The sequence below is a fragment of the Anabrus simplex genome, chromosome 11 (genome assembly GCF_040414725.1).
Source record: "Anabrus simplex isolate iqAnaSimp1 chromosome 11, ASM4041472v1, whole genome shotgun sequence".
Taxonomy (NCBI): domain Eukaryota; kingdom Metazoa; phylum Arthropoda; class Insecta; order Orthoptera; family Tettigoniidae; genus Anabrus; species Anabrus simplex.
This window is the reverse complement of record NC_090275.1, coordinates 131,145,829-131,161,666: the sequence shown is the minus strand read 5'-3', so window position 1 is coordinate 131,161,666 and position 15,838 is coordinate 131,145,829. Positions and strand designations below refer to the sequence as shown.

Genomic DNA, 15,838 nt, shown 5'->3' with positions numbered 1-15,838 from the left:
GAAATGTGGTGTTACAGAAGAATGCTGAAGGTGAGATGGATAGATCGAATCACGAATGAAGAGATACTGAATCGAATTGGTGAGAGGAGATCGATTTGGCTAAATTTGACGAGAAGAAGAGATAGAATGATAGGACACATCTTAAGACACCCAGGACTTGTCAGTTGGTTTTTGAAGGAAGTGTAGGTGGTATGAACGGTAGAATTAGACCAGCAGATTAGAGCAGATGTAGGATGCAATGGTTACTAGAAATGAAAAGATTAGCACAGGATAGGGTGGCATGGAGGGCTGCATCAAACCAGTATGGACTGATGACTCATACATACAACATTGTCTTCTCAAGATGTTTATAAACTAGAAATAATTGTCGATGCGAAGTAAGATGCTAGAAGAAAGCTCTTCTGCTTCTGGAATCTTGAAGGACGATGGATGTTTCACGAGGCGGAATAACATATATGGAGTTAAATAAAGGTGGATATAAATTCGCAGTTCAATGCGGACCGTACAATTTACTCTGAATAAATGACAGGAGGAAATAAATAAATTTGGTCAGGTGGAAGAAAATGTTTAAATAAAATATGTCATAAGGGAATTTACGCGTGTTGTGATAAGCTGAAGAGAGAAATGGTGGTAGGTAAGGTTCAAAGGAAATCTTGAGGAGGTGAAGGGAGAAAAATAAAGGATGGAGAAGAAAAATTGAAATGATGTGATGTTTGTCTGAACCCAAACAATATGTCCTCCTTCCCTCCTTGTTGCTGCTTTGCTATTGGTTGCGCGATGATCTGCTCGTTGTTTCCTTAAATAAAGAAACTAACAACCAACCTTTAGCGACGTGTAGCAACAAGGAGGGAAGGAGGACATATTGTTTGGGTTCAGACAAACATCACATTTCAATTTGCGGAGAAATTAAAGGAATGAAGTAAGTAGACCTAAATGAAAATTCTTCAATTATCTGAGTCGTCGTTTTCTTTTTGTAAAAAGTCTCTAAATTTTAGTTTGTTTGGTTTTGTTTATTTAAGGAATTGGAAGAGAGTAAGAGGAGAAAATTCTGATTCATAAGAAGTCTAGAAAATTAAAGCAGGCGTTAAGAAAGAAGAGTGAAGAAATAAAAAAAAAAAAAAAAGACTAACTTCATAAATGTTGTTTATTAATTTCATTTACAAAGTGGCTATTTCTTATGTGTTATTTTATAATTCAGGATAGACTAATTTTATAGATTTTATAGAAGATGAAGAATGAGTCACTATTTTCAGATATTAATAAGGACATAAATTAACATAGAGAGATTAATTTAATTAGATTTTATTATTTATGATTGGTAAAATTCTGGTAAAATATGTGACAAATGACAATATAAATGGGCAAAAGAAAAACTTAGAGTAACATTGTAACTAATTTAAAATTCATATATTTTAATATATAATTGAAATATGATACCAATGAACCATAGTCCTAAGATAATTAGTATTTGGCACCACTGAAGAAGAGAGCAGAGGCTCTCGAAACATGAACATGTACGGTAATTAAATAGAATAAAGTGTATAAAGTATTGACAAGGCGGAAAATTATATTATAGAAATTTGTGTATAAGTCAATACGGACCAAAATGGTGAAAATAGTCATCTTGAATGCGACAACACTTCGATCAACTAGTCGAGACTCGAAGGTGTGAGTTTCAACATACAGTAAGTTAAATTGTACAAGATATGTTGTTGATAAAAATTACATCATTTATTAATTGGTACCAGTACGTCATCATTGGCCAAATAGGCTCATTATACAAAGATACACATAAAATTGACCCTCATAATTAAAATTATCTATAACAAGTTAAAATATAAAGCATATTTATGCTAAATGTCCAGGTTTGATTATATAATTAGTACAAGATTGACAACTTGTTAGTCACTAATAAAATAAAAATCTGAAGTTGGGAAGTCTCGTAGACTGGAGAGGGTTAGATGTCTTGATTAACTTTCTCAACTTATCTCAGTTGTAAATGTCAATGTGATCAACATACACCTTGACGCAAGTGTAATAGACTGATATAACTTGAAAACGATATTCTTCAACCCATGGGTAAATGCCAATATCGAGCTCAAATTATTATTATTATTATTATTATTATTATTATTATTATTATTATTATTATTATTATTATATCTGTGTCGGTGCGACGTAAAGCAACTAGAAAAAATTATTTTTTTTCATTTACTGTACATACTCTGCATGCTCCACTACATGAGTAGTACTACAGGCACTTACAATACATTTCCTTACAAATACACAAACATAAATTACATTTGAATTATTAAATTTCTTACCAATATCACTCAATATGTCTTCTTTTTTCCTGAGAGCTTGAAAGTCCAGAGCATTAACAAATTTGGAAAATTCCTTTAAATACTTTTTTAATAGCACAGATTTCTGCATTGGCCAATTATCACCTCTATTAACATTATTTAACAAGAATTGCCTAATATTTTTCACTTCACTGCACACGAAAATTATATGATCTATTGTCTGAGGGCTGCTGTTAGAGGAACACTCGGAGTTACGTATAATTTTAAGTCTGCATAAGTACGAAGCAATATTTCCATGTCCAGTCAGTATTGTAGTCATATTTGGTGTTAAGTTGATTTTGGATTTTAATCTGCCTGCAACTGTTGAAAGAATTTCTTTGAAAGTGTGCCTTTTGAAGTTTGTTCCCATTTTTGCTGCCATTCATGAATTGATTCTTCTCTGAGATTTTTTTAAAATGTAGAGATGGGTATTCTATCGAAACAGATTTCACTTAATTTTGCAGCCTCCTTTGCAATTTCATCAGCCAGTTCATTGCCTTCAACTCCTATATGTGCCTTAACCCATTCAAATTTTATTCTCCAATTATTTCTTTTTAGAATAGCTGTAGTCTTTCTTATATTCTCAATCAGTTGGTTATGATTTCTGAAGTCCGCAATAGAGTAAATTGTTATCTTACTATCTGTGTAAATAATTGCTTTCATATCTTCGTCATCCTCTGTCCTAGTAGTTACTAAGAATTCCAGAGATTTTAATATGGCTAATTGTTCCGCCTGATTATTCGAACAGTTACGCCCATGTCCAGTCAGTATTGTAGTCATATTTGGTGTTAAGTTTATTTTGGATTTTAATCTGCCTGCAACTGTTGGAAAGAATTCCTTTGTAAGTGTGCCTTTTGAAGTTTGTTCCCATTTTTGCTGCCATTCATTTTAAATTTCAATTGATCTATTAATTCATGAGATCTGTATATAGCTATGCCAGCTCCCACTCCTTCACTTTTGCTTCCATCTGTGTAAATTTTCCATGGGATATATTCATTTAATGCTATTCTTGGGTCTTCAGTACCAGGAAACTTGGCTGGGTGGAGCCATCTCATAGGTTTTTCTGGGTGATCAATGACATAATTCATAGTTGTTTTGCCTGATTTGATATTGTATAGAGTAATAACCTCTCTAGCCTTGATATCTATTGGAGTAATTCCTGTGATGATGCACAGTGCCTCATGAGATACAGTACGGTACGATCTTGCTATTCTCGACAGAATAAGTCTTTGCACTCTCACGTATTTAATCAGATTGCATTTCTTTTCCAGGGATTCTATCCAGATCAGTGCAGCATATATCATCATTGGTAATATTGCTCCTTTATATATTATTTCCAAAGCCTGGTGTTTTGGACCCCATCTTATTCTTGCCGATTTTGATAATGCGTTTATTAATTTAATACATTTTTCACTGACTTTATTGATGTGGTCATTGAACTTAGCGAGAGTCTATAGTTATTCCTAGATATTCCATCTTGTCTACTTGTTCAATACGTTTCCAATTGATAAAGATGTCAATTGTCTTCTTTGCTTTTCTTCTTCTTGAAATTAACATAACTTTTGACTTACTTTCATTGAAACGGGTTTTGTTGTCTGCTGACCACTTAGTAACTTTCCGTAATTCCATATTCACAACATTTTCTGCTTCAATTTCAGTTTCGGCCCTGACTGCAATTATAAGGTCATCAGCAAATGCTATAGATTTGGTGTTTTTCCCGTATTCCAAACTGAGCAGTGCATTATACTGTACATTCCAGTACCCCGGTCCACAACGTGAACCTTGAGGACATCCTTTATTAACTACTTTTTCGACTTGTATACTATTGGAATTCATGAATGCTGTTCTATCCTTGAAGTAGCTCTTAGTAAGGTAGTACAAATTTCTCGGGCATTTAAAATCTTTTAGGGCCTTTAGGACACATGGCCACCACGCAGAGGCAAAAGCTCCTTTTACATCAAGACTAACAATAATGGTTATTTTACCATTTTTGAACGCTTCAGTTATAAATTCCTTAAGTGCCATAGCTGCATCAGTAGTACACTTTTGAGCTGTGAAGCCATATTGATTTTCGTTCAGTAGTTTACTGGCATGAAGGTAGTGATTAATTCTACTAATTAGAAGTTTCTCTAGTACTTTGCCTGCCACGTTTAGCAGGCTTATTGGTCGGAATTTGGATGGATCCTGAAGCTTCCCTTCCCCTGGTTTTGTGATTGGTATGATTCTCGCATTTTTCCATCGCTTCGGGAAACAAGCATTCTTCAAGCAACCATTATATAAAGATGTCATAGTTTTATGGATACTTTCATACGTCCACCATAATATTTTGCTCGTGATTCCATCTTTACCTGGTGTCTTTTTAAGACCTATATCTTTGATTGCAGATTTTATTTCTTCTGTAAATTCCCAGTCGTCCGGAGTGTCTGTTGGTTCCTCTGGCTTTTGCTGAACAGTATCTTCCATTTCATCTTTCTGAATAAGATGGTTTAATATGCACTGCATCGTTTCCTTTAAATCTCTTGTGTAGTGACCTTCATTGTTCATAAGAGTTGATACAATTTGAGTGTTCTTAATTTTACCTGACGCTGATTTATAGACTATGTCCCAGGGATTTGAAGATATATTACTACAGTATTCTTTCCAAGACAGTAGCTTTGCATTTCTGATTTTTGCTTGGTATTTAGCTGTTTCAGCAAAGTATTCAGTTTTGCGCTGATCTCGGAGGACATTGTTATTTACGTTCTCTGGAATTTTCTTCTAAATGCATTTACTTTCTTCCGCATTATCGTAAGTTCTTTATTCCACCAAGGCACTGTTCTGTGTTTTGGGCTAATAGTTTTTTCAGATGGTCTACTAACTTTGAAAGCCTGCATACAAGCTTTTATTTGGGCAGTACTAAATTTATTTACTATGTCCTCCATATCTTCAGAATTATTTATGTGTGCTGATAGTCTATTGTCAAGATCTTCAGTAGGTTCTTCATGTCTTGTTCCCCAGAACTGTCGTACTATTTCTTTCTTTAATATTTCTTGATATAATTCTCGATCCTCTTCTCCCGTTGTATATTTTACCTCTCGTTATATATTTTATACCAGTGAATGTGGTTTATGTTGAATCATAACACAAGTTTTGTGCTACTGAGAATTGTAAGATTCTGTGATCTGAACAGCTCTCTTCTTCGCTTATCCTCCAGTTATATATTTCCTTAAGAAGTTTATTATTGCTGATGGTCAAGTCCACGTTACTTTTCCCCCTACTACTTTAGAAAGTGGTTAAATTACTGCTTTCGTTATGTACAAAGAGCTGATTTATTATAAGGAATTCCTCCAGATTCTTTCCCCTTTCATTGGTGAGTATATTGTGCCATGTTGTAGATCTCGAATTACTGTCCATTGTAATGAGTAGCCCTTGTCCACTTGTATACTTCAAGATGTTGTTGATTTTGTTAAGGTCCCTTTCTATTGTTACTTGACTATCAAAATACATGTTAACAGAATAAAATTTTAAACCCCTACAACTACTGTGTCTTTGTCAGTCATTTCATTTATAAGTAGAGCATCTATTTGTGGGTTTGTCACCACCGTTACTGTTCGACATCGACCTTCACTTGCCGCAAACTTCCGGTATCTATTTGTGATACCAATAGGCCTATTGTTGATAATTTGTGGCTCTTGTATAAATACCACGTCTATTCCTTCAAGTACTGTCAGATTCATCAAGTTATCAGTTGCTGCTATCGAGTGTTGTAAATTTATCTGTAGGCAGTTGATATTATCATAATTATTTGAGTTTTTATTATTACATTATATGCATTTTCCGTTGTAATTTCTTCAGGAATATTATATATAACTAGTCGTGGCTGACGTAATTCCTGTACCTTAGCTTCCAGTTCTCTCCCACATTTTTCTTCTACAGATTTACTTATTTTCTCTCTGTTCCTTACTACATGTTTCTATTAATATTCTTCCGTTTTTGAGAGTCTTGAATGCGCTGATGACGACTTTCATCTCAACTGGATTAAGGTTCGTTTTCAGAATATTCTTAGTTGTTTCCGCAGAATGATTTCCTTTAGTCTTTACTGTAAGCTTAAACTTACTCTTTCCATTTATTGGCAACAACGTCTGCAAATGATTTCTTGTTTATGTCACCAGATGGACTCTTACTCTCCCTGCTTGCATTAGCTGTGCTGTTAAAATCCTGTTTACGGCTGTGGCCTATAGACTGCGCCACTTGTCCTGCCATGCATGTGTCTAGTCATTAATAACCTCTTTATGCAGTTCGCTATTTTCACGTGTCAAATCGTCTACTCTCTTATTTAAATCAAAAAAAGTTTTCTGATAGTACTTACTGAGTCTAATATTGACGTCTTTGATTGCTTCTTTAAATTTTTATTTTCATCCACGACAACGAGGATACTTTCGAGAGCACTATCAACATTACGACTATCCTCTTCCGCCATCTTGATGATGATGATGATGATTATTATTATTATTATTATTATTATTATTATTATTATTATTATTATTATTATTATTATTATTTCTTCGAATGGGCCAACTAAGGACCACAATGTTCAACTTTTCTGCTTGGAGAGTGACTTGATATTTGCCCAATACTCGCGCATTCTCTGGCTATGCTTCTCTCTTCTTTTCTTTGTCCAAAGGGTGCCTCTTTTTTTTTTTTCTACATGATTGTCTGTCCTGAAACCTCTTTTGTTTGATTATTCTTCTGAGAAGTGCTCGGTTTATTATTATTATTTTTATTATTATTGTTATTATTGTGACTTGTGAGGTGTGGCTATGAAATGTTTACAGCCATTTCTTCTTCTGCTCCTTCTTCATTTAGGCCTATGATGGACCTCGTGGTTCTTAAATCTGGTGAGTTTTTTTTCTTCTTCTTAGCCCAGTATTCCTTCATTCTAGCGCTATGGATGTCTTTACTTTCTTGAGTCCATTTCACTCCTTCTCCTGGACGCAGTGATTTAGTTGTTGGTGACTGGAGAGAGTTAGATGTTGTCTTGATTAACTTTCTGAACTTATCTCGGTTGTAAATGTCAATGTGATCATTGTTTCGGTATTGTAGGTCTTTCTGAACTAAATTTGTCCATTTGGCATTTGTTGCTTTTCCTCTAGATACAGTGTTGAAGATCCTTGAAGTGAGTCTCTGGCTGTCCATCCTGACTATATGACCATAGAACATTAGTCTTCTCTTCCACATAGCTGTTGTAATGCTTTCTATTTTACTGTACAGTTCCTTGTTATAATCTTTCTGAGGATCTTTTGCTCTTTCAGTTCTAGTTTTCTGAGTTGTCCTTTCCGGATCATGTTTAGGCATTCTGAGGCATACAGTACAGAGGGTCTTACTACGGTGTTGTATCTAGGTTTAAGATTCAAGGAGAGGGATTTAGACTTGTATATGTTCTTACAAAGATGATAAGCTCTTTCTAATTTAGTGCATCTACTCTTCATTGCAAGGTCCTCATTAACATTTGGGGTAATCCATTCTCCAAGATATTTGAATGAGTTGGCCTTTTGTATTATTTTGTCCCCCAAAGAAATGAAGTTGGGTGCTTCTCCGATGTTGGTCAGAAATTCTGTTTTGTTGACAGCGATCTTCAGCCCTACTTTAGCTGCTATGCGTTCGAGGGAGGATAGCTGGTAAGTAGCTTCTTCCATACTTAAAGCTAAGAGTTTGAGGTCATCTGCGAAGGCTAAACAAGTGACTGTTAACTTGTCCTTTTTTGTTGTTGTTGTTGTTGTTGTTTATTATTGTTATTGTTGTTTTCGGACAATCATATTATTTGTGAGGTTATGTCATGAAACATGTGCTATATACATATTGTAATGGTTATAGCGTCCGCCATGCCAACTGGCAGCAGTGGTCCCGGCCCGGCACCGTATAGGCGCACTCCTTACGCTTCAACCGTGCCAGTCACAAGCAGCACTTAAGTGCTAGGCCAGCCCCACTCGCTTCCGCCTGCGGTCCCGTAACAGAGGAGTATGGAAATAACTCCACGATTAATCTGAAGTGTTCCATCTCGCGAGATTCCTGGATCCATCGAGCATGCGGACTATTCTAGAAGGGCCAACACAGATATATAAGAGAGGAACGACCTGCCTGCAGTCAGTGAGAGTTAGACTGGAGTGAGTGAGAGTGAGTTAGTGAGTGAGAGCGAGATTGAGTTCGCTGGTGTGAGTTAGCGAAGGGCGCAGTCAGTGATAGCCTGGGCTGAGATGTCAGCCTGATGGAGTATCTGCCTGTTGGAGCCGAGGACACATTTCTGTTTCCCTGATGTCGTGTGTGTGAGTCCCTTGAGGCTGGCTGCTGGAGAAGAACCTTGGGTGTTCTGTAGCAACGCGAAGGGAACACTGGTGCCGACGTGTGCAGACTGTAAACGGAGTTCGACGGATTTTATTAGTCAACCTAATTCAATACAATTTCATTTGTATTGAATTAGGTTGACTAATAAAATTTTAATAATCTTAATTGATGTACATTTTCAATACGGACCAAATACGAAGTTTGTAACATGTAATGGATTGAGTGAAAGCGAATACTATCCCGACCTGCGAGACTGACATGTAGGCTGTGGACTGTGACAGCGCTAACAAGTGTGGCTGAGTGTAGTGTAAATAATCGATGACTCTGTGTGTGTGTCATTGTAGATGGAACATGAGAAACTAAGAGAGAGAGAGCGCGAACCGTGTAAGTGTACTTGTGTAAGTTGTAAGCTCGGCAATCGTGTGTGTGTGTGTGTGTGTGTGTGTGTGTGTGTGTGTGTGCGTGTGTAAATGTGTAGTTGTAGTGCTTAGTTAATAAATCTTAGAAATAGGATGCTACCAGGTTCTGTACTCATTTATTTACTTATTTACCCTGCCAACACGTTACAATATATTAATATTTATTTATTAACTATTGAACGTAGCAGGCTTTCGCCCAGATAAATGTTCACCATACCCATAAAAAACAAATGTACTATTCCTCTTACCACCTCCTAGTAAATATGATTACTAATTTACATCTAACCCAATATACAGTATATAGAACTGATAAAACAGAGAAATGATTTACTCCTTATCAGAGACCTTGGCAGAACAGCAACATGAATATATATATATTTTTAAAAAATGCCTTTCGGCGATAAAAAGAGAAAAAACAATAAAATAAAAAAAACATATCGGCACTCTAGGGGTACATGACCTGCCCCCATCCTTAGTGTTGGCAGCACTTGTCCATTCATTTCCTCCTCACACTCAGACATCTTAGCAAGCAGGCACTGTCCTTGAACCCTTTTCAGATATATATTAATATGAGTTTAGTTAACGTAAGGACTCGTAATTAACAGTATATAATTTATTGCCTGTAAATATGATCTATTATCCACCACACTATTGTGCAACACACTGGATGGTTGTTAGGCACTCTAGAAGCCTGGCTGTACACAACTGACAGTGTTATGGATGGGGCCTGTCCACTTTGTCTTCATTACTAAGGATACAATAATATGGCCATGCTAGTCAACTTCCTGTATCACTCAATTCAGAATAAATTTCTAACTTCTGAATGGAATGTGAAATACAAGCTCAAACAGGCTTTCTAGGTTATTCAGCAATATCATTGAAAACTGGAGAGATTATTGAGCTTTCCTGAGGGTAACAACTTCCTTCTCTTAGGTGTAATTTACCTTGTAAAGTGCAAGAATTCAAGGCCATTTCTCATTTTTGCGCAACTCTCTCAGACCGGCCTCCTGTGGTGAGGGCTCTAATCTGTGTTGGAAATCAGCTCCTTTCACAAGGGATGACAAAGAACATTTTCAGGGCTAGGAAAAACGTGATCGTACTACGCGATAATAATGAAAAATCTCTGATGCGATAAGTGAGCTATTGTTATATAGATTTAATACGACTTGAATCGGGACTTCAAATTGATGACGTGCTAAGCAAGAAATAATTTTAATGAGGAAATCCCTAACGAGGTTTCAGTGTATTTTCTTGCGTCTGGTTAAATTTAGGAAAGTCTATTCCCATTACTGGCGCTTGAAATATATTTTTATGATGCTCATAAGGTTAAGTTAGGTTAGATGACTCTGTTTGAACAAGAAAACTGGAATGACAGAAAGGTTTGCCACGGAAGCCACTGGAGTGATGCTACTCCAATTTTTCAGAATGAAATTGAACATACGTGTTCATGTTGTCTTGGAATTTAAAAATAGCTAACATGTAAGCCATAGTATGGAAATCTGCAAAAACAAAAGTTTTGAAGAAAATTATTGCCGTTTCATACCGATTTTTAATGTGTTTGCCGCCACTCCCCTCCTCCTACTATTTACGAAAAATTGGATATAACGACAGTCCGCTATTGCAAGTAAATGTTTTGCTGTTATGTATTCTCACTATGACTGTAGCGCCAATATAATCGAATGGTTAAAGAAAGGTGAACTCTATCGTCGCCATAAGACCTATCTGTGTCGGTGCGACGTAAAGCCCTTAGCAAAAAAAAAAAAGTGAACTAGCAGCATGTTGAGCATCGGAGTTCTTGGTGTTACAATAGTGCAAGATTACAGTAGTGTATTTTATTATTATTTTAGGTAGTTATCAGTCTATCAGTGGCAGTTTCTGGTATTGTGCAATGGAGCAATGAATCTCCAGTTTATATAAAGTTGTACTCAAGTACATAATTTTTATAACTCCCTTATCAATCTCAGAGCTCTTGCTAAGTCCATCTATCCGTAATATACTCGTACTGGCTTTCAATTCATGTGAGCTGTGAGAGGTCTGTGGCTGGATACTCGTCTGGAATGAACACCCTTGCAAGGTGTTCTCTCCGGCCGTACATAGGCGAAGGGAGTGGCAAGGTACGAGGGGAAGTCGGCTAGCACTAAGGCAAGACCAGGATATTGCAGAAACGGATATTGGTGCTTTTCGCATGCACAATATGCCCCTCTCTCAAGTCTCTCGCAAGTCGTGTTGTTGGGGTATGTGTCTGCCTGTACGGGAATTTAACTAGGCAGCAGAGAATAGTGCATGTAAATAGTGCTAGTGTTGAAAAACATTATTACTACCAAAAATCATCATCATCATCATCATCGTTGACCAACTCCAGTTTCCCAGGTGTGGTATACGAGCCCCTTCAATTTTGTTCGATCCATGAACCATTCTTCGTTCACAATCCGCTCTCAATCCTGTCCTCTCTCCTCTACATCCTTCTTCACTAAGTCTGTCCATTTTTCTCTAGGTCTGCCCACTGGTCTCTCTTCTTATTTCTCTTTCATAGGCTACTCTTTTCTTGCAGACCTGTTGGCACTTATTCTTTTCACATGACCAGACCACTTCAGTCTTGCCTTTTGGATCTTCTGAAGTAAGGAGTCTTCTGACTTTTTCGTTCCTGATTTTATCCTTCCTAGTCTTCTGGATCATTGTGCGTAGGAACTTCGTTTCTGCTGCTTGGAGTTTCGAGTTGTCCTTTCATTTTAATGTAGCGGTTTCCAGACTGTATGTGAGGATAGGGGTGTAGTATGATTTATACAGTGTCATCTTGGTTTTTAGTGCTACTTGTTTATCTCATAGTAGTTGTCTTACTTGGAGGTAAAAATGTATTGCTTTGCTGACTTGACTGTTTACTTCATATTTAGCTAAGCTCTACTTGAACATTACACTACCCAAGTCACTACCAAAAGTCATTAAACTGCCAAATTCCAATTGATATCTTGTCCCAAGTATATCAGTACTTACTAAACATCTATTCATTTGCCTTTTTTAGAATAATTACTTTTTGGAGAGAAATTTAACATAAAAATCATTGAGGCAAAGAATAGCGGCAAGGTAATACCAATGAAAACTTTTAAATATAGTTATTACTATTCCCATGACGACATCTGAAACAGAAAGGTGCTTCTCAACCTTGAAGAGAATAAAGACTTTCTTGCACAGCACAATGACCGAGGATAGATTTAATGCTCTTGCTATGTTGTCAATTGAAGGGGACTTGGTTCAAGACTCTGCAGACTTCAATGAAGCAGTTATAGATAGGTTTGCATCCTTCAAGGAGCGGAGGATGGATTTTTTGTATAAGCTGTCTGCATACGGTAAGTTGATTGTGAAATATTTCTTATTTTGCATGTCTTGTCTGTTTCTCTGTATTTTCTGTCATCTTATTTTAGGCCTACGACGGAAGAGGTGGTGGGGGAAAGGGGGAGAGGAGAGGTTGGGGTGGGGGACAAAAATTTTTCTTCTGTTGAACCCCCAGTGATGAAAGTCACGCGCTGCCACTGCAGTCCATTAAAACTGATGATATGGATTATCCATTTTTCTTTTCATTAACCGTTCCCTATGTGTTGTCGAAATTCTGCTCTATTTAACACTGTGAGTAAGAGGTTCACATTAACAGCTGGATAATATTGTAAGTAAAAAAATGTATATGTGCTTATATTTGTCAATTACATCCTTGTTCTATTTTTAAAATCCTTAATACAAGATTTTTTCTAAACGTAATTGTTCTGTGAATAGAATAATTACTGTGCAAGCTTTATATGAAAACACAGTGTAGCTAACAGCAAATAGTTTGGAATTCTTTCTGTAGTAGGAATATTTATAATCGTTAGTCATCCATAAATATCTGGAATACATAAAACTTTTCTGAAAAATTCGTCGTAGGGATTTCAGTTATAAATGCAACTGTATAATTTGCAGAGAATCTCTTATGATCTGTAATAAGATTTTGCCTACGTCGTAAAAAGTAAAAAGTAATTTTAAAATTTTTAAATTTTCCATCTTGGGTAAATTTTGATTTTGTCAATTACAGTGTTTTGGTGAGATATTTAGTTAAGAAATAATAAAATTTAAACTAGGTATATTGAGAGTACTTATTTTACGTCAAAACTTGCGACTGTGACTCCAACGCGGCTGATATAAGGCGACTACTGTTATATCTTAAGAATATTGTAACAAACAGATCCCCCTCCAACACAAACTTACAGCTATAACACTCGTAGTAAGAAGTCGACAGTCATCAATAACAAGTTACCCTCACCATCGTCAGATGATGCAACTGTCACATTGCCTTTTCGACTAGAATGTCAATAAACCCCATATTCTTAACGTTTTAGCATCACATCAAATTCAGATGGTCCATAGAGGTCCAATTTAAATATCGTTCATTAACCTTCAACTACAACTTCGTATTTTTTCATCAAAGTGAACCACAACTTCACCATGCGCCATTGACTTTCGACTTTTATCTCATGTAAACAAATAATTACAGGTCACTTGACCATCCTTCGACATTATTTTTTGAATAAATACGATTTTGATCGTCATTTTCGTCATTGTCTAATTGTAACTGCTGGTCGGTCAACAATCTAACAGCTTGTTTATGACAGACTGTCGCCTTCTAATATCAATATTGCACATACTTTCACCAATTGTAAACTTCTTACTCATTTCAATATCTTTAAAACCAACATTGTACAATTCTTTTATCATATGTTAATTTTAGTTCAAGTCTCCAAGGCTTTTTAAAAATTAGTTTTATTTTATTTATATGTAAATCAGGTGCCTGATTTTATTTCAAGGTTAAGGCAGTGGCTGAAGATGCCTATATACAAAATATTGCAACCATGAAATATGCCTACCCGATGAAAATAAAAAGTATGACTTTTACGCCATTTTGTATCACTTTTCTTTACACATTTCATAATAATTGAAAACCTTAAAGTTCAGTTCTCTTATTGCAAATTAAAGATATATATGGATATTACAGCAATAACCTGTATTTAGGAAAATATTCCGTAGATCCTTCGCGAATGATAGGTTAGGTACCCAACACGGTGCGGCTCCCGCAGTTTGGCTCAGACGATGCCACAGCGGCCTAGTTGCTAGACTAGGCTGCGAGTAAAGATTATTAGTCCGGCTTGTAGCAAGACTATTGGACAGAGGGCAAGAAAGCGCTCAACAGGCCTCTAGCATCCCACACACTCCACAAGGTACAACGTGATTAATCACCCTGTGGCTAATTAAAACATATCCGGCGCACTGCATGATTTTCTCATTTAAGTTGGCAGCCCTAGCCAGCGAATACCATCACAGAAAATGGTGGCAAATTTGAGTCTTACACTGCCTGCGTTTTAATTCTTGTAAATAAGAATATTTCTAGGGGTCGGTTAGTGGGTTGAGCAGGCTCGTAGTGAGGTTGCGTACAGCACTCCAGCCTACAAGATTCTTGTTCTCTTACATTTTCGCGTAACAGGTTGCCGCTATTATATGCTAAGAATATTGAGCAGTCTCTCTAAATTAAAAAAACTTTTGCATATATTTTTCTTACATACGATCGATCTATGTGGGAAAATTATGGCTGAGAACAAATAATTTTTTGATGATCGATGCAATAAAACGATAGTTTGAGGAACGATAGATGTGGGGAAATTTAACATTGATTTATATGGAACATTTTTGGGACCGAATAAATTGAATGATGAATATGGGAAAACAACATTTCTGGGAACGATGCGTCGAGATTCTACTGTACTTGGAATTGCTGGGTAAAATACTATGACCGAATCTGATATTCTGTTTTCCTGAAGGCTGTGGTCATATTATTATATGTGCACTGTCAGTCCTGCAGTCCAGAGATACTACACTGTATTGGTGTGTGTTCCAGACCTTAAGGTGGATGTTCACCGCAAGAACAGTTCGGAGAGCAGCGAAGAAGTGGCTCTGCGGCCTGTCGTCGAGAAGGTGAGTGTCCACCGCGCCGAACAGTGCACCCAGGCGGACCACGAGCGGCTCCGTAACAAGCTGCAAGGTGAGGACGGTGCATGTTCCCAGACTTACATTCATTGCATCTGCCAGGATTGTTGATATATTTCTGTGTTGTATCCATAGAGAAACGTAGCAAACAGCAGCAGCAGCGCTCACGGGACATGTCGGTTGGGGAGGACAAAACGCTCAGGCGGAGGATGAAGCTCTCTCACCAGACATCGTCTACGGACTCACAGGAGGAGCGGAGTGAGCCGCGACCTTCTTTGGCCTCTGTGGTAAGATAGTTTGCTTAACCTTGTAATTTCCGAATACTGGAGCAGCTAATGTTCCAGCATAAAATGTGATAGTGTTCTACTGTTTACACATGGAACTAGGATACGTGGTGTGACAGTGAAAGAGTGTATTGAGTCTCCTATGTTTCTTCTTCTTTCGAATGGGTGTACTTGGAGCCATGCTTGTTCAGTCTCATCTTCTCCTGGTGTAACTCCTTTCTTTCCTCTGATCGGGGGGGGGGCACCTTTCTTCTTCAGGAGGTTTTCCTGGAAACCAAAGACTTTCTTCAGGATCTGTCTGTTTTGTTAGACTGTCAGCCCCAATTCCTTTAGGTCCTTCTCAGTCCCTGGAATTTTTTGTTTCACCAAAAGTTGAACAGGATGTTGCGAGACAATCTTCCACATCTCCATAGAAAGCTGCTCCTCCTGGGACAGTCAGAGGGTGTAGAGTTCTGTATTGTGATGTCTC

At 37.1% G+C, this 15,838-nt stretch overlaps 1 protein-coding gene across 4 annotated transcripts in view; it reads left to right on the top strand.

Moving 5' to 3' along the window:
• pcx (pecanex) overlaps nt 1-15,838 on the top strand; it is a 514,715-nt gene that overhangs the window by 77,271 nt on the left and 421,606 nt on the right. For all 4 annotated transcript variants that reach the window (XM_067155270.2, XM_067155269.2, XM_068229749.1 and 1 more), the window contains exons 4-5: nt 14,997-15,140; nt 15,221-15,372. In XM_067155270.2, coding sequence (XP_067011371.2) covers nt 14,997-15,140; nt 15,221-15,372 — 296 coding nt within the window. The remainder of the gene's footprint in view (nt 1-14,996; nt 15,141-15,220; nt 15,373-15,838) is intronic.